General features: G+C 51.5%; 1 protein-coding gene across 2 annotated transcripts in view; it reads left to right on the top strand.

Annotated features, from left to right (window-relative positions):
- The first annotated feature begins 313 nt into the window (after positions 1-313).
- CD6 (CD6 molecule) overlaps positions 314-17569 on the top strand; it is a 38162-nt gene continuing 20906 nt past the window's right edge. For both annotated transcript variants that reach the window (XM_045786793.2, XM_087854931.1), the window contains exon 1: positions 314-531. In XM_045786793.2, the coding sequence (XP_045642749.2) occupies positions 471-531 (61 nt within the window). In that variant the 5' untranslated portion in view covers positions 314-470. The remainder of the gene's footprint in view (positions 532-17569) is intronic.

Raw genomic sequence — 17569 nt, forward strand, 5'->3', positions numbered from 1 at the left:
GCTGGATCTCCGTGAACTGGGTCATGCGTCCACTCTTCCTGCATGTACTGACGGCATCTCCTATGTCTCAGGTCTCCAGAAAGGAAGCAGACCCTCACTTCCCTCTTCCTTAGGAGACACTTGGAGGAAGTGTGTATGTGTGTGTGTGTATGTCCTACTCTGTGACTTTTGGGGTTCAGCCAGGCTGGGTGGGCTCCCAGCAGAGGCAGCTGGGCTCTCTGTCTCAGCCCCTGTGATACCAGCCTGGCTTCCTGGAGACCAAAACCACAAGTAGAGCACAGAGGCGTGAGAGACACTCACAGGCTGGGTTTGGTCGCATGCGTGCAAAGGAGTGCTCTCTTTCTTGCAGAGAGAAAGTTATAAGCAGGAGCAGCAAAGGTCCGAGCGGGTGCGAGGAGCACATAGCAGCCACATCCCCTCCTGGCCCCAGGATGGCCCTTCCCGCTGGCGGACACTCATAACGGTCAGAGATGACGCCAAACATGTGGCTCTTCTCTGCGATCGTCGGATTGCTGACAGCAGCCCTCTCAGGTAGGACCCCTTTCCCACCTCCTGCCACTCGTGCTGGAGGACCCGGGTCCTGGCCTCTTGGCCCCCTTGCTGGTCATTTTCTTACTCACCTTTCTAAAGCCTTCTAGGCAAGACTGTCCTGGGAGGCCCCAGCTCTGGTAATGGCGACCGGGACCTGGAAAGGGTCCAGGAACTCCCTGGAAGGGCCGGGGTATACTTGGATGTTGCTAGAAGACTCCTGGGCATGAGATGATGTGGGCAGCAGGCGTGGTGTCTCCTCAGCAGGCTCCCAGGGTCTGAGGAGGGAGACGCCTCCCACCATAGGTTCGGGAACTCCCCAGCCCTATTTCTTGGCAACTCTCAGTAGGGAGCGGACTGCCTTTCAGAAAGGTAGGACCACTGGTGATTGTATTCTCAACCCCGAAGCTGAGGCTCTGGACTCACTAGGCTTCTACCGTTCACGGTAGAACTGTCCAGAAACAGAACTTGGGGAAGCCAATGGGCGTTGAGGATAGCCGTTGGCTCCGGTGCAGCCAGTAGGGGTAGTTTGGGGCACAAATGAATGGGCAAGCTCTTCCCCCCATCCTGAGCTCCCCCTGGGTGCCAAGGCCCTTCGAGACCTGGGCTGGGGCATCAGGTAGCCAGAAAGCTTGGGGCCTGGCTGTGCCCTTCGGATGCTGTTGGCCTCTGCTGCACGTGGGGTGCAAGCTGGCAGGAACTGTTGGGACCTCACATTTTGGGGATGGGGAGATGCATGGAAACAGAATTCTGGGCCAGGGAGTCTAGGCCCCCCTGGCAGTGGCGATATCAAGTGCTTTCTTTCACTTTGCTTTCAGAAAGAGACCAGAGAGGTCCCATCGGGAGGGGCATCCAAGCCGACTAGGAGAACTGGGGAGTGTTTGGGGTGGCGGCAGCTCTTCTCTCTGCCTCTATCTAGAGGCACGTGCTCCTGACCCCACCCTGGTTCAGGGAAAGCCATGTGGCTCTGGGAGCGGGAACAGGTGTGCCTTCGGCTCCGCGTGGAGCGGCCTGGCTTCTCCCGCTCTGCCAAGAGCACCTGGAGCTCGGCCACCTTCTGCCCCTGAGCTAAGACAGACAGATGGTTGGAGGGGCGTCCCTCCTTCCCCATCTCCATCACCGCCACCCTCTGTCCTTTTCCATGAGGCCCAGCCGCCAGCCTCAGCTTGGAATGAAGTGTGGGACAGAGAGGTCTGCTGGCCGGCCCCGGGGCCCCGGGGACCTGGGCTCGAGTGGTGCCTGACAGCAGGTGGGAACCCAGGGCCCCAGCAGAGCTCAGGAGGGTGAGATGAAGGGGCTCCTGGAGCCAAAGTCCCTCCACCCGAGTCCTTTTCGTCCCCTCCTGACGCTCCTGTCTGGCCCACTCCACTCCCAGTACAGATATTTACTTCATGTTCCTGAAACTGCGTTTATAGGCAAGGGCCCCACTTGTTACTAATACTAGTTTAGTTTTGAAAGGAAACTTTATGTCACTATTGTAAGTGGAAAACTGACAGCATGTGTCATACATGAAAGGTGAAGGTAAACATAAAAATAAACCAATTTCTATCACACGCTAGCAAAAAGTTAAAAGGAGGCGAAGACCTTGGAGCCTGAAGCCCACAGCTGCGCTCTCTGTTGAAGGGGAGAGGTGGGATGGTGATACAGACACCCTGCCCCCAAACTGGCATTCTCTTCTTGACTTTCCAGGGGGACTGAGAGCCCCCGGAGCAGGGACTAGCTTCCCTGCCATGAGATTTCATAGCACTAAATGCTGCTTCCTTAAAGCCTCGAAGGTTCCTGGCGGTGCGTGTCCTCCTGCTGAGAAGTATGGCCTGGCAGCGAGGGCATCGCAGAGGAAACTGCTCGAAAGCCCCGGGAGTGGGAGGGGAAGGCCAGAGTGAGCTGATGTGGGGCGGCTGCTCCCCCGGCCTGCAGAGCGGTCCTTCCCCTCCACCCAGGTCCGGCAGGCCCCGACCCGGGCAGAACCCAGCCCGAGGCAGGCAAAATGGACCCAGATCTGCTTGTGGGGTTCTCCTTGGCGAAATTGGTGTGTTGGGCAGAGCGGGTTGGGGAAAGGAAGTGAGGGCCTCCCAGGAGAGAAAGAAAAGGAAAGAAAGAAAAACAACAGAGAAGAGGGAGGAAAGGGAGCTAGGAGACTGAAGCCCATGAGGGAGTTCCCCGAGAGCTGCGAGGGTCATCAGGCTGTGCCCTGGGGTCACAGGCGGGTGGAGGCTGGCCCTCCTGGGCCCTGGCAGGCCCGGCCACGGCCTCCCCTCGCCTGCTCTCCTTTGCAGTCCTAGCACCAGGCTCCATCCTGGGCCTCACCCAGCTATTTCTCTGGCCAGCCCGGCCTTGATTCTGGGCTGTTCTCTCCTCAGGCCTGGGTGCGTGCTGTTGAATGACCAGAGCGGGGACCACACTTTCCAATTCTGCTTGTGCTCCCTGGAGGCCTGGGTCCGGGACCAGTTCGTCCCCTTACCCTCCAGTTTTGTGCCTCAGTTTCCTGATCAGCCAACTGGGGACAAAGAGGTAGAGAGAATGAACTTGAAGCCCTTGGTTGGGGAGGACAAGGTGGGGTCAGGAGACCGGGGTATTGCCTGGGCCCGGCCTCTAATTCACCATGCGTGCTTCTCTGATCTGGTTTTGCACCAGTGAAATGGGGCGCTTTGGGCAGAAAACCCCTAAGGGCTCGGTCAGATCTGACATTCTGTGTACAAAATAGTAACAAATAACCAGACCTTTCCCCCAAGGGCTTTGCCGAGGTCGGTGACTCGAATTCCATCTGGACCGCGGTCGGTGAGGTCCGGGGGCTGCCATTGGGCACCAGAAAGGCCATTTGTGGCTGCTCTAAAAAAAAAGTTTCTTAAATGAGCCAATTTCTAAAAATCTGGGTTTTTTTGCTTCTCTTGTAAATTCAATATCCAGAACTCATTTTTTTTATAAGTCCAGGAATTTTTAACTGTGACTCTCAGGGATCCTTTGATTAATATTTCATCAGATCAGGTCGAACGCAGTCAGCTTTCTTAAATAATAAATACCACTCACAAATGCAGCTTTTAATTAAGTGCCCTTGGATCTGTGATAGCCCAGACAGCGACCACCGAAATATGCATTTGAAACCTGGTAGTTTGAGTGGACAAGTGTTGGAAAGGTAACATACAGAGCAGATTTTGAAGATGGGTTCAGAAAAAGAACATAAAGTATCTCATTAATAATTTGTGAATTACATGTTGAAACGATATTTTGCATAGGTTGAGTTAAATACATTTTATTGTAACAATAAAGCTTGTCTATTCCTTTTCAACTTGTAAAAAAATGTGGCCACTAGAAAATCGTAAATGACCTCTGTGGCTTGTGTTGTTTCTACCGGGTAGCACTGCCTGAGATGATCTAAACGGCTTCTACAAATTTAATGAATCTGGTTCTCTTATAAATGCTCCAAATACCTCCAAGAAACAAGCCTTTTCCAAGGATTTCAGAGAATACTCTCCACTCTAAAAAACAAACGTTTAAACAGGGTGACAATTAAGTTCTCTTAAATATTCTAATAATGTTTACAGACATTGCCAAATTCTCTGAAATTTTTCACTTAAAATTTCAACTAAAGTCGATGACTCGGTCACACACGTGAGCAATGCTAGCAGCCAAGTGTTCTTAGAACATCACAGATCCAGGCCTTTATGCATCAACACACAGCAATTGACCCAACTGACACTTAGCATAACTGTATCGTTGCTATGGGTTTTCATGTACTTCCACCATCTTCCTTTTTAAAATTCGAATCTTCTGGGGCTTCAAAGCCACTTACCGAGGAGAAGAGGATTGTCCCATAGCAGGTAACCTGGATGATACCCCGTAGAGGGGAGTGTCTCTGTCTTAGGGACTGAAATGAGGTCAGCTCTTTTATTGTTTTGCCGAAATGTAAGATATGATTGTCCTGTGTTGCTGATGGGTACGCCGTGTGCTTTTGCATAGCCTCTGCCCTCTGCTCCCGCGGGTCCCTCGACCCATAAATGACTTCAAGACCCAAGGTCTACAAACAATTCTCAAGGTCACCCCTGTCTCAGCCCAGGGGGCTTCAGCACTTGATTGGATCAAATGAAACAAATGTGTTTCCGATTCTCTTCTTCTTTCCCTGCTGGCAAGACTGCAACCGACAGATGTATAAATAATGTATGACCGGCATTTGTATATTTCTCCCGGCTCCGTCTGGCTCTCTGATCACAGGTCAATGACTGGTGGGGGCTTTAGCGTGGCGGTCACCACAGCGGTGATGTGGCACCAGGCAGCTCCCAGGATAACGTGGGTTATTACAGACAGTTCTAGAATGAGTAAGAAACACTGTCCACAGTCTCCCTCTTTCGGTCTGTATTTATCGAGGCCCGTTCTGAGCTAGCCTCACTTTCTGATAGGAAGATTCAGGAATTAAATTGGGCCCCCAGCTGTTGATTCCAAGGCTGAAGAATCAGCTCTCTTCCTGAGGGCAGGGAGGGATTAAGCAGGTGGTCCCAACTGAGGCTTTGGGACAGGGCCTTGGAGGAAAAGACCACGCCGGCTCGACAGCCATGAAACCACCAACCACCACCCGTACTGATGCCCAGCTCTGCCCTGAGCAGACCCTGGTGGGCCTAGAATCCCCAGGCCCACCTCCTCTCTACTCACTGTGTCCTCCAGACCCTCCAGCCCACCCTCGGCACTGCTCCCACCCCACCCCCCACCCCTTGGCCACTGGGGCCAGGGCGACCAGAGTTACTCAGGCAGCACTTCCTGGGGGCCCTCGTTCCTGCCCCTTCCCAGTGTTTGAGAAAGCTGCCATCTATCTGACAATCTACTTAATACTCTCAAATGATGTTTTAAAGTATAAATACTTTCATTTTTACAAAAATCTTTATGTTGCTTCCTTAAAGATAGAGCCATTGTAAATCACCTTAATCGTAGTAATGGTGAAAATAACCATCATGGAAACAAAACAATGTTACTAAATTCAGATGTGTGGCTGCTTTCTCTTTGCTCAAAGGGAGGGTTTCTAGATGTCAGGCAGTAAGGACAAGCGCCCTGGGAGATTTTCTCCTCCAAGTCATCAGAAAGGCAGAAAGGGAAATTTCCTTTACCTAGCTAATGTAAGACCATGTCAGTGACCACCTAAACCAGTTTTCAAACCTTTGGGTATGTGTCTCACTCTTTGGAAGCACTGATCCAGAGAAAGGACAATGAGGACAGATAATCTGTTCCCCTTACTGGACACAGCCTGGGGAAGCCTTCTGCTCACCTTCCCAGGGGCCCCCTGGACAGTCCCTGGATTCCTGGTGAGCCTTGAAATCGGGGACGGTGCCCAGATTCACGCCGCACAATTTAGCTGGGAATTGAGCCACCGGGAGAAGGAACCTGGAGGAGGGGTGAAGTGGGGGTGGATTCTTAGAACTCACTCTGGCTCTCGATTGCTGGGTCATCTTGGGCAGGCTCATTCCTTTCTCTGTCCCAAGTTCCTTCACTGGAAAAATGAGCAAATTGAACACTAAAGACCCAGCCGAAACATCTTTGTACTCTATGTCTGTGCCTCAAGGCTTTTACTGTTTGTAGAGTGGGGCAGCCACACATCTGAGGTCCAGTTGTTAGAAACCAGCCCAGGGGGGCCCTGGGCGGCTCAGTCGGTTAAGTGTCTGCCTTCAGCTCAGGTCATGATCTCAGGATCCTGGGATCGAGCCCCGTGTGGGGCTCCCTGTTCAACACGGAGTCTGCTTCTCCCTCTCCCTCTGCCCCTCACCACAGGATGGAAGTTAATTTAGATAATGCATTGGAAAGGGAAGTGCCTGAACATAGCAGTGCTTTAAAATGCTAGCTTATAAATGTTACAGAGCGAGGAGAAAGATCTTGTATATGTGAATACAGGATTTGGTGGTTAACACGCAGTTTGCACAGCAAGCTCATTTACCCACATGACAACCCCATGTATAGATGAGGAAAGCAGGGGTTATCGAGGCTGAGAGATTGGCCCGAAGTCTGTAGCTAGTAAGTGCCAGGACTTCAGCTTAGGTGTCCCGACTAGTCGCTCTGACTCTTCCCTAGGGAGGAGTGGCCTGGCTTGTCTCCCAGCTGGCTGCCCTTGGGGCTTCACGCAAATACGAGGCATCTTCCCTGGCTACGACACCCCCCCTTGCAGCCAGAGGGACCTCTGAAGGTCCGGGGTCCCCTGGAAGCCTTCTCAGGGACAAATGGGGTCAAATGGGGCTGCTCTCACCAAGGCCCAGCCCTCGCGGGGTCTGCTGTGAACTTACCTGCCTACCTGGGCCAGAAATGAATGAGGGTGAAGCTAGAGAGGTGCCATGAGCCTAGGGAAAGCCTGCTTGGCAGGAAGCTCCATCTAGTTCCATTTATTGAGCACCTGCTGTGTGCCAGGCCCTGTAGGACAGCGTGATGTGAGATATGAAGGTTTGCCCTTGAACACTTGAAGTGTTGTGGGGCAGATGATAAAAACACACAAGAGTCAACCTGGGATAGGTGTGATGACAGGTGCATTCCGATGACAGCCATAACCACCACCCACTGCAGGGGACTTACCGTTCTCTGAGCAGCAGCTAAGCTGCTCCCGCCCCGCCCTGACATTGGAGCAATCTCCCCATTTTACAGGTGGGTCAACTAAGGCTCAGAAAATTATGTATTTTGTCCCAGGCTGGTGGCTGATGCGGAGTTTAAATCCAGGTCTATCGGTCTTCAAAACCCGCATTCTCCATCACCGGGCTACACTGCCTCCAGGAGCTGGGAGTCCAAGGAGGGAGAGCTCCGGCCTCCTGGAGACAGGGTGGCTTCCCTGACAGGGGAACACGGATGTCTCAGGGGGCTAGACAGACAGAAGGATGGCACAAAGACATTTTTAAAAATGAGTGCATGCAAAAACTGCTGCAGTCTGAGTAAAGTGTATATAGGTTAGTTGTGTTACATCAATATCAACTTCCTGGTTTTGGTAATTTACTCTAGTTAGTTACCGAATATGTCACTATCGGGGAAGCTGGGCGATAGCTGCATGGGCCTTCTCTGTGCTGTTTTGCAACTTCTTGTGAGTCTGTGATTTCAAGATAAAAAGTTAAAGGCGGGGGGGGGGGGGTAGCATTCCACGTGGAAGGACTGATTTGAGCAGAAGCCTGGAGGTCAGACCGGCAAGGCGAAAATGCAAAGGGGCTAGCGGCAGGGAGGGGCTGACGGCTGGCCCTGCTGGACCTGTAGGTCCTGTTTTCTTCCTCCTGACTCACCTGTTCTGCTGTGAGAGGAGGATGCGACGACGAGCGCGGTGACTGGCACACAGAAATTACACACATAAACCGTGTATTTCAAGAGGTTAGCTGGCCAAGGATAGCTGGGCAATCAAAGGGGTAACGGCCTCCCGGGCCACACTGTAAATTCGTAAGTCTGTCTTCTCACTGCAGCCCTACTACGTGTGAGTTATTACCTCCATTTTAGCGGTGAAGTCGCTGACGCTCAGAGAGGTGAAGGGACTTCTAGATCACACAGCTAATAGGTGCACAGCTGGTAGATCGTTAACTTAAGCTTATGACTCCTAATCCATGTTCTTTCCCAGCCCTGGAAAATAGGCAGGGTTTGGGCCACAGACCCCATTCATCTCGAGATTTCTCAGGAAAGGTTTCCTGATTCCCTGGAGACTTCATCTTACCCACTGTCGGCTAGGCTGTCGTGGAAACTGGGTAAAAAAAACCCCAAACCTTGAAGCTACTTGTGAGTCAGAAGTCACTTCCTGCATGAATATCCACTCTGAGCCTCAGTTTCCCCGGCTGTAAAGCAGGGTTGATGGTAACCTCCAGAACCCAGGTCTGGGATGAGTCTCCATGAGATGTTGGCTATGAAGTACTTAGAGAAATCTGGGGCTCCCTGGGGGTGCTGAAGAGCCCCACGGCCATAACTGCTGCTGGGCCTGGGGCCATGGGAGCTCACAGGGGCAGCAGAGAAAGAAGAGAGGGAAGCCCCAATTTCCGCCCACCATTTTGTAGATTCCTGTGGCCTGACTGCCTTCTGCCAGAAAATGGCCGCCAAGGGAGCCTCCGAGAGGCTAGCCTCAGTAGAGAGGCAGCACGGAGGGGCTGAGGGAGAAGCTGCAGGGCCCTGGGGAGACACAGACTGGGCTCCCATAATGGGAAAGTGATCCCCTTGCTTTCTCCTGGGCCTCCACCTGTGTTAGGAGGTGGTGGGGTACTAGGAGGTCCACCCTATATTTCCAGGCCTCCCCAACCACTCCATCATGGCCAAGCTGGACTTAGGGGAAGGATTTTATCTATTTTATCTGTGCTTTAGTATAAATTTTGGTAGGGTGTTCACCTTGCCTGGGAGGAGTGCGTGGGAGCTGGGCTGGGCGGGGGACAGAGGTGGGAAACCATGCCCTGGACAGGGGGCGGTCCATCCCCCACTCTGCTCAGGGAGATTCACTTTCCCTTCCTTTCATCAGCTAAACTGAAGTAAAGGCCCTCTCCAAATGAATTAAGCTCCTTGGAGAAATGTGCCATGCTTTCCAGATAGGATTCTAGAAATATCATGACAGCATCTGGGCTGGAAGAAACCCCAGAGGGCTGCCAGTCATCTGCTCCTGTTTGTTAGAGGAGAAAACCAAGGTGCAGTGTGGGGGGTGACGTGCCCAAGGTCATGGAGCCGGTGCCGGGGTGGGCAGCCCGCTGGGCAGGGGCAGTAGTGGGGGTCCTGTGCTCTCACACACGTGGCTGTAGTCCGCCGTGGTCTGAGGTGAGCACAGGTGACCCGGGCTCTGAGATGTCAGCTTGGCGAGGCGAGGAGCTGGCTTCCTGCACCCACTCTGCCTGCACACCTCAATGGTTGCCCTGTCCTCAGCCTCGGCCTTCTTTTTCTCTCCGGTTTTTCTTTTCTCCCCAACATTTTATTTCAACAGAATTTCAGGCTGGCTGAGTAGTTGCAAGTTCCATATGCTCTTCACTCAGATTCCCCAACTGTTAACATTTTACCACAATTGCTTTACATTTTCTCAGCCTACCCATTTTTTGGTCTATCTCTTCCTTTTGGCCTAAATTATTTGAGAGTAGGTTGCAGACATAAGGTCCCTTTCTCCTAAATACTTCAGTCTGTCTTTTTTTTTTTTTTTTAAAGGACATTCTCTCATCCAGCCACAATACACATGTCAAACTGGGGTAGTTGACGTCAAGACAACATTAATAAATAATCCACAGACCTTTTTCAGATTTTGCCAATTGTTCCAATAATGTCCTTTAAGGCAAAAGAAAATTCTAGTTGGTGTGCCATGCTTAATTTTCCTTTGATCTAGAACATTTTCTCAGATTTTCTTTCTTTTTCATGACATTGATCCTTTTGAAGAGTCTAGTCCAGCTATTATTTTTTTTTAAGAATTTATTTATTTGAGAGAGAGAGTATAAGTGGGAGTGAGGGGTGGGGAAGCAGAGGGAGAAGCGGGCTCCCCACTGAGCAAGGAGCCCGATGCGGGGCTCAATCCCAGGACCCTGGGATCCTGACCTGAGCCAAAGGCAGACGCTTCACCGACGGAGCCACCCAGGCACCCCGACAGTCCAGTTATTCTGTGTAATGTCTCTAGTCATGGTTGGTTTGACGGTTCCTCATGGTTAGTCGTGCCTCCTGTGGCAGGAACAGCATAGAAATGTTTGCTCTTCTTCTCAGTGCATCGTATCAAGAGGCACTGGAGTCAGTTTGTCCCATCTTGGTGTTCTCATTCTGATTGCTTGGCTAAGGTGATGTCTGCTAGGTAAAGTGACTCTTTTCTCCTTTGTAACTAATATGTGTCTTGTGGGCAGATTCTTTGAGGCTGTGTAAAAATGTTAGTCCCCCTCAAACTTTTGCCCACCAGTTGTAACATGATTCGGGGTTCTGGCCTGAGCTGGTTATTATCACCACCGCTTCTGGATGGTGATGTTATGACTCTATCACTCCTTCGACAAGTTTAGTCGCTGACTTGGCTTTCTTTGCTGGTTCGGAGGGTAGGAGCCCAGTGGCTCAGTGCCTGGAAGGCTGGAGCTGATGAGGCAAAAGGTGTTCGTGAGCCCCTCAGGTCGAGCCTCTGGCAGCCGCCATCTTGCCCGGCCTAGACATTGGAACTTGGTTCGCTCGTCTCTACTCTCAGGGCCCCCTCTGTCCCTACCTACAATTTCTGCCATTCATTTGTTGAGCTCCAGCTCCAGGCTGGCCAGCACTCTCAGCCACTGCGGATAGGGGACAAAGCCCTAGACTTCAAGGAGCTTCTATTCTAGTGGGGAACATAGAGAAATGAGCAAGCATGTTTTAGAAGAGTATCATATCAGAGAGGAGTACATGCAGCAAGGGAAATAAAGCCAAGCAAGGCAGACCGAGAGTGAGTGGGATGGGGGTCCCGGTAAGGCCTCTGGAGGCATTTGAGCAGAGATGTGAATGCTGAGATTAGCCTGGAATCCCGAGAGATCGAGAGCAGGGAGGAGGACCTTCCGGGTGGAGGGAACACAGGCGTGAAGGCTCTGAGGTGGAACGGTTGATGGACGTGCTGGAGGCGAAAGCCGAGGGGGAGAGAGAGCGGAGGAGATGGAGGTGGACAGGCTGCAGGTGTCGGCAAACACCGATCACATAGGGGCTTGGAATGAACCCAAGGGAAATGGGAAATCATCGGAGAGTTTTGGGTATCAAAGGACGTGATCTGGTTCGCCTTTATGCATATACAATTATTTAACAACCTTGTCTATGATCAACTCCATATTTAAACCTAAGTCAGTTTATTTAAACCTAGAAATCTTCCATCAACATCGTACATCTCCAACAAATATTACTTCAGTAAATAGAATGTCCGTATAAACAAAACACTGAAAACACATTAAAGAGCCTGCTACACACGCCTGGGCCCCCCTCCCCTCGTGCAGAGTGTGGAGTGTTCAAGGCTGAGCAGCACCACCCAGACCTGTAATCCCCAGCCCCGACGGGCTGCCAAAGGACGAATCCGCTGGCTGTGGGATTCAGCATTATTTGATAACCGATCTTAAATTGTCTGGTTTGGGAAACAATGCGCCGGTGGCAGGGTCAGGTGGGTGGGGGCAGCGGGGGCAGGAGGGGGCTGTGCTGTGAAGGAGGGAAGGGCAGTCTGCGGAGCACCCCCAAACCAGGAGCAGTCAGAGGCCGGACAGCTGCCTCCCACTCCGCAGTCAGACCCCAGCCGGCCCAGCCGGCCCATGTTAGCACGGAGAAACTGAGGCCCCCAAAAGGGGCAGGGCCGTACCCAAGGTCCTAATAATGGCTGATGTCAATTCTACCATTTTCCTTGTCACTCCCACCTGATTCCAGCTGAAAATTCACACCCGCCGTACACATTCGTCATCCTCGTTGTAAAAACATTCTCACAACCACATGAAAAGAAATCTCACCCAGCACCCTCAGACAACTCGGCCTTTCATTCTGGAAGGAGGGAGTTTGCAAGTCCCTGGAGCAATGCAAGTGTTTAGTCTCGTCAGCATGGGGGTGGGTGTGCGGATGGGCATCGCACTGGCTACGATCCGTATTTGTCAGGGTGGCTGTGAGCATGTGGACTCTGGGGTCTGGGAGGCGAGGGTTTGATTCCAGGCTCCCGCACCTCCTGTGTGGCCCTGGGCAAGTTCCTGAACCCTCCTAAGGGAAACCAGGTACACCCGAATACCAGCTCCTCCATTCTTATCCTCTAGATGGACTTTACGCCCTCCCTGAGGTTCCTTACAGACCCTTTCCAGCCACCAGCCCGTGTGCGGACGGCCTCGGGTCCAGCCATGTCAGCATAAGCCGTGAAATGGTCCCAGGCAGCACCTGGGGGTTCTGGAAGTGAAGGAGGGGCTCATGTATGCATCTTGCGAGTTCCCCTCTTCTCCCTTCCAGAATTCCCTAGAAGCTTCCATGGGCTCTCCCCAGCCCCTGCTTCTTGCAGGCAACCTTTGTTACAAGTATGCATGACTTCGTTTCCTAGAGCTTCCCTAACTCAGTACCACAGATTGGTGTGTGAGCAACAGAAATGTATTGTCTCGAGCTCTGGAGGCTGGAAGTCGAAGACCAGGGTGTCAGCAGGGTTGGTTCCTTCTCAGGCTGTAAGGGAGCGTCTGTTCCGGGCCTCTCTGCTAGCTCCTGGTGATTTGCTAGCGTTCTTGGCCACTCCTTGGCTTGTAGAAGCTCCATTCCTGTCTCTGCCTTCATCTTAACACGGCATTCTTCCTCTGTGCCCACGCCTGTGTCCACATTCCCCCTTTTCATGAGGACACCAGTCCTATTGGGCTAGAGCCCACCCTAATGACCTTATTTTAAGTGGATTACCTCTGTGAAGACCCTGTCTCCAAATAAAGTCACATTCTTAGGAACTGAGGTTAAGACTCCAACATATCTTTTTTTGTGAGACACAATTCAACCCCTAGCAGTGTGTGTGTGTGTGTGTGTCTGTGTGTCTGTGTGTGTGTCTGTGGCTTGGGGGTGGAATTTCTGGGTCATGCATGACTATGGAAATGTTTTCTAAAGTTCTTGTCCCGACTTTGCTCCCCCCCCCAGCAACGTGCAGAATCCCTGTTGACCTCTATTCTCAACAGTCAGTATTGCCCCACTTCCTAACTGTAGACAATGTAGTGGGTGTAAGATAGTATCTCCCTGGGGCCTTGCTTTGCATTTGCCGATGACTGTGAGGTTGGATACTTTCTATAAGTTTATGGGTCTTGTGTGTTTCCTCTTCCCTGAAATGCCCATTCTTGCTCTTTGCCCATTTTTCTATTGTTTGCCTTTTCCTTATTGATTTATACAGAAGCTTCTTTTTGGAGGAGGGTTTCCGTTAAGAAAGGTGAGGAGAGGGGAAGAGGCTGGGGAAGTTAGGGCAACTTTTCTGGCCTTCAATTTGGAGGACTGGTCCGCACAGTTACTCTGTCAGGGGAGAAACAGAAAGCCACATCGGGTCCTCCGTCTCTTTCTGGAACCCATGGGGCCAGGGACAATTCAGAATCGACAATGTTTGGATTTCAGAAAGGGGACATGGTGCCCTTTTGTATACTTTGTAATGTCACAGCCGGGGCCTGGTCAGCTGTTGGAATCAAATACGTTAATGTTTCTGCAGCAAAATGTATGATTTTCCACACCATGTGGAATAAACAAAGACTATGAACACCTTGCATTAGTTCAGGTCAGGTGTTGCCACCAACAGAGTTCTGAAAACACTTTTCGTTTGGGGGTCTCTGGGGCTTTCGAATTGCAGTAAGGGATTATGCATGCAAACTTGTGGCCCCTTTCTCTGCTAATCCCTTCACTGCTCCATGAAGGTGATATTACCATCACCATTTACATAGAGAAGGATCATGGAAGCTCGGAGAGGTTAAGAAATCCAGATCCTGGTATGAAGAGGAAGAGACGGGACCCACATCAGTCCGACTCCAAAGCTCACACACTTTCAACGTTGCCGTGCTGCCCCCAACACTATGGGGGTGACTTCTTGGCTTCTCTGTTCCCCAGGACTCTGGAGTTTGGAAACAGAGTCACAAGCCAGAGGAATGGATTGGGAGGGCAGATTGCAGCTGGAAGTGAGTAAGTGCGAGGTCAGTTGGCCAAGCCAGACCCTCAGCCCCAAGCAGTGGGTGCTGGTGGCCAGAGCCTGGGAACTCACCTCCAACCTCTGCAAAACTTCCCAAGTGCCCATCATACTTTGGTACTGATCAAACATTGAGCCAGGCCTCTACTCACCCCAGATTGAAGCCTAAAGGCTGGACACCATGGGGAGAGGCAGTGACCAGAGATCTTAGCCATCACTGGGGTAGGGGCTGAGAAAGCAACAAGTCTTCCAGTATTTAAATCAGGGCTCGAGCACCTTTGCAGAGAATGATGGGGAAGCCCTGTGATGCTAGGCCCCTGGCAGGGAGAACGAGGGGTATACAGAGAGTGGTGGGTCACTGCTGCCCTTGGCGATCTCTCCTCCTGGTCCGCTCACCTCTGGAAAGATGCAGGTTAGGTCTCCCAGGTTTCTAAGGCTTGGCTAGCTCTTTCTCTCCATCACTTTCTCATCCCTGAGAATTCCTACTCATCCTCTAAGACCCCTTCCAATTGTCCCTTGCTCTTTGGACTCAAAGTTATTCCCTCTCACCTCTACTTTTCCCAGAGCCCTTTGCTCTGCCCAGGGATAACCATGAGACCCGACTATAATCAGCCATGAGTATATCTGTGTCCTCCTCCATGGCGTGGGGCCTGGTACGGAGCCTGGCCGAGAGTGAAGAATGAAGGAAGGAATGAATGAATGCACCTTCTTGGCTAAGGTTAAGATAGGCAGAAATGTGGAAGGACTTTCGAGCCACCTCAAAAACACCCTGTGTGTGGCTTGTGAAGGGGAGCATGGGGCAACCTGAGGCCTGGCAGCTAAGAATGTGGGCTTGGACTTGGACCTGAAATCATACTCTACCCCCCGCCCCCCAAGATGTTCTGGTCCCAGCCTGAGGTCACCTGCTTGGGAAGGGCCCTGGTTCCTTCCTCATAGGGAAGCTGATGACTTCCAGCAGCTCTGAGTGCCTGACGTCAGGGGGCCCTTGTCTTAAGGGGGCTTTAGGCCACCTCTGAAAGGTGTTAGCCCCACCCCCAGGAGTTGGGGGGATTTTCATCCCGTGCCCACACTCGAGCTTCGTTCACCCAGAAACTGCTGCTACAGCAGGTCTCGGAGACTCGAACCAGAGTCCCTCCTGAGAGCCAGTGGGTGGGGACAGGCCCCCTGGAAAACCCTGTGTGACCCAGCAGGGTTTCAGCTTCCACCGAAACCCAGAAACCCAGCCCTGCCCCCTGCACAGGGGGCGCCAAGCTCTGGGGGGATTTTATTCTTGAATTTCACTCCAGCTTAGCACACGAGTTCCTGTCCTGCCTCCAGGCCTCTGCTCGTGCTGCAGTCCCTACCCAGAATGCCCTTCTGCCTCCTCTCCCTGAGGCTGCCTGCAGTGGGGGAAAGTGTGAGTATGGGGAACAAACTTGGATTTGAATTCTGGGACTGTCAAGCCCCAGCTTTGCGACCTTGGGCTGGTAACTTCATTTCTCAGAGCCTCTTTGTCAGGAAAATGGGTTTCACGGTAATACCCTCTCACAGGGCTGTCAGGGTTCTGTACACAATGTCGATAAAACACTTGGCACAGAGGAAATCCTTGGTAGTTGGGGTCAGCTCCTCCTGCCCCTGTGGAACACTCCTTGACCATCAAGGCCTGGCCCCAAGGTCCCCTCCCCTGCAGTCACTTCCCGGACTCTCTCTCCTCTGTGTTCCTTGAGGACGCCCTTCATGCCTCCAGAGAGATAGGAGTTGAGCTCTGGGCTTCAGGCTCTGGGCTGCAGGCCACCTGGGGGCTCCCTTACCTCCACCTTCCTGCAGCAGAGCCCAGGGAGGGTCTAGTCATGGCACCATCCCGGTAATGTTGGTGGAGGTGAGGTGAGCTATAGAGACTTCTTTTAAAAATAATGGTAACTAAGATTTGTTGAGTATTTACTATATGTCCTGACAATTAAGGCAGCCCAGAAACCCTCTGTTTGGGTTCAAATCCTGCTTTGCCTCTTATGGGCCCTGTCGTTCTGGAAATTTCCTTAACCTCTTAGACCCTAAATTTTCCTGTCTGTAAAATGGGGACAGTAAGAATACCTTTGTCTGAGCATTATGAAGGAGAAGACAGAATTGACCACTATTAAAAACCATGTAAGCACTCAGGAATCATTCGCAAGTGGCATTGATAAGACTCGAGCAATTTATAAAGAGTTTTTCACCCTATCTTGTCATTAAAAAACAAACTGTTGTTTTTATTTTCATCACTGAAGTTATATATAAAACAAAAGCTACAGAATTTAGAAAATAATTTAGAAAATAAAGAGAAAAAACACACCAGTCATGTTACTGGTAACTGTTGTTACTACCCTGTTATAGAATCTTCCAGATACTTTGTTAGAGAGAAATGTTACACACATATAGAGATGCATTGAGAGTGTTTTAAGAATCCCTAGGCCTCCCCACAACCCTCATTTAAGAAACGTTTACATTAAAAAAAAAAAAACAAGAAATGTTTACATTTATGAACGATTTTATTTATTTATTTGTCAGAGAGAGAGGGAGCACAAGCAGGGGGAGCAGCAGGCAGAGGGAGAGAGAGAAGCAGCCTCCCCACTGAGCAAGCAGCCGATGCGGGACTCGATCCCAGGACCCTGGGATCATGACCTGAGCTGAAGACAGACGCTTAACCGACTGAGCCAGCCAGGTGTCCCTTTTATTTTTTTTAAAGATTTTATCTAATAATCTGCTTTATCCACCTACTACATGTATGTGCGCCCACGCATCCGTCACATACACGCTTTTGTACTCATTGACTCGGCAAGATCTTGGGTCCTCACTGTGGGCCAGCTGCTGGGTCTTTCTTGTGATGGGACTTCAGTCCTGGGAGGGTTTTACACCTGTGAAGTGGGGGAAGCAAGCCCGGCATATAGTGAGATTTGTGCAACATCCCATAGCGTGGAGTGAGCTGGGTTTCGAACCCAGGCAAGTTTGATTCAAGCACCCCACGCAAGACCTACTGAGTCAGAGTTCTAGAGGAGGGACCTGACATCCCCCTCCTGCACTCAGTGGTCTGAAATCTACGGGGGATGAAGCAGACCCGCCCGTGAAAGGCCAGTGTCTCCGGCCCGCTGGGCTCTCTGGGAACCCCATTCTTCCTGTTATCTCTTGGGATTTAAATTGAGCTGCTCATGAGTCTCTATGCTCAGGGGTGTCTTGTCTTATCACCTGGTACGTGCAAAGAAGGTATAGTTTGGCACAGGAGCCTTAGCAAGCCTTGGGGTCAGAACCACAGAAGGCTTTGCTTTTCGGAGGCACTCTTGTTACCATGGCAACCGCAGGCCACTTCTCCTCTCCAGGAACGCTGTAGATGCTTGTAGAGCCAGGGAAGGGGGCAGCAAGATGTGAGTGTGGGGCAGCTCTCCTAGGCTTCATAAGAAAGATGGGGAGGAAGGAGGGAAGAAGGCAGTCTTTGGGGAACTGGAGTAGTCCCTTTGCAGAGGAGAAGGCTGAAGGGCCCTCAGAGTCATCTTTATGCCTGGGACG

The sequence above is a fragment of the Ursus americanus genome, chromosome 24 (genome assembly GCF_024610735.1).
Source record: "Ursus americanus isolate L20-20 chromosome 24, mUrsAme1.1.p, whole genome shotgun sequence".
In the NCBI taxonomy this organism is placed as follows: domain Eukaryota; kingdom Metazoa; phylum Chordata; class Mammalia; order Carnivora; family Ursidae; genus Ursus; species Ursus americanus.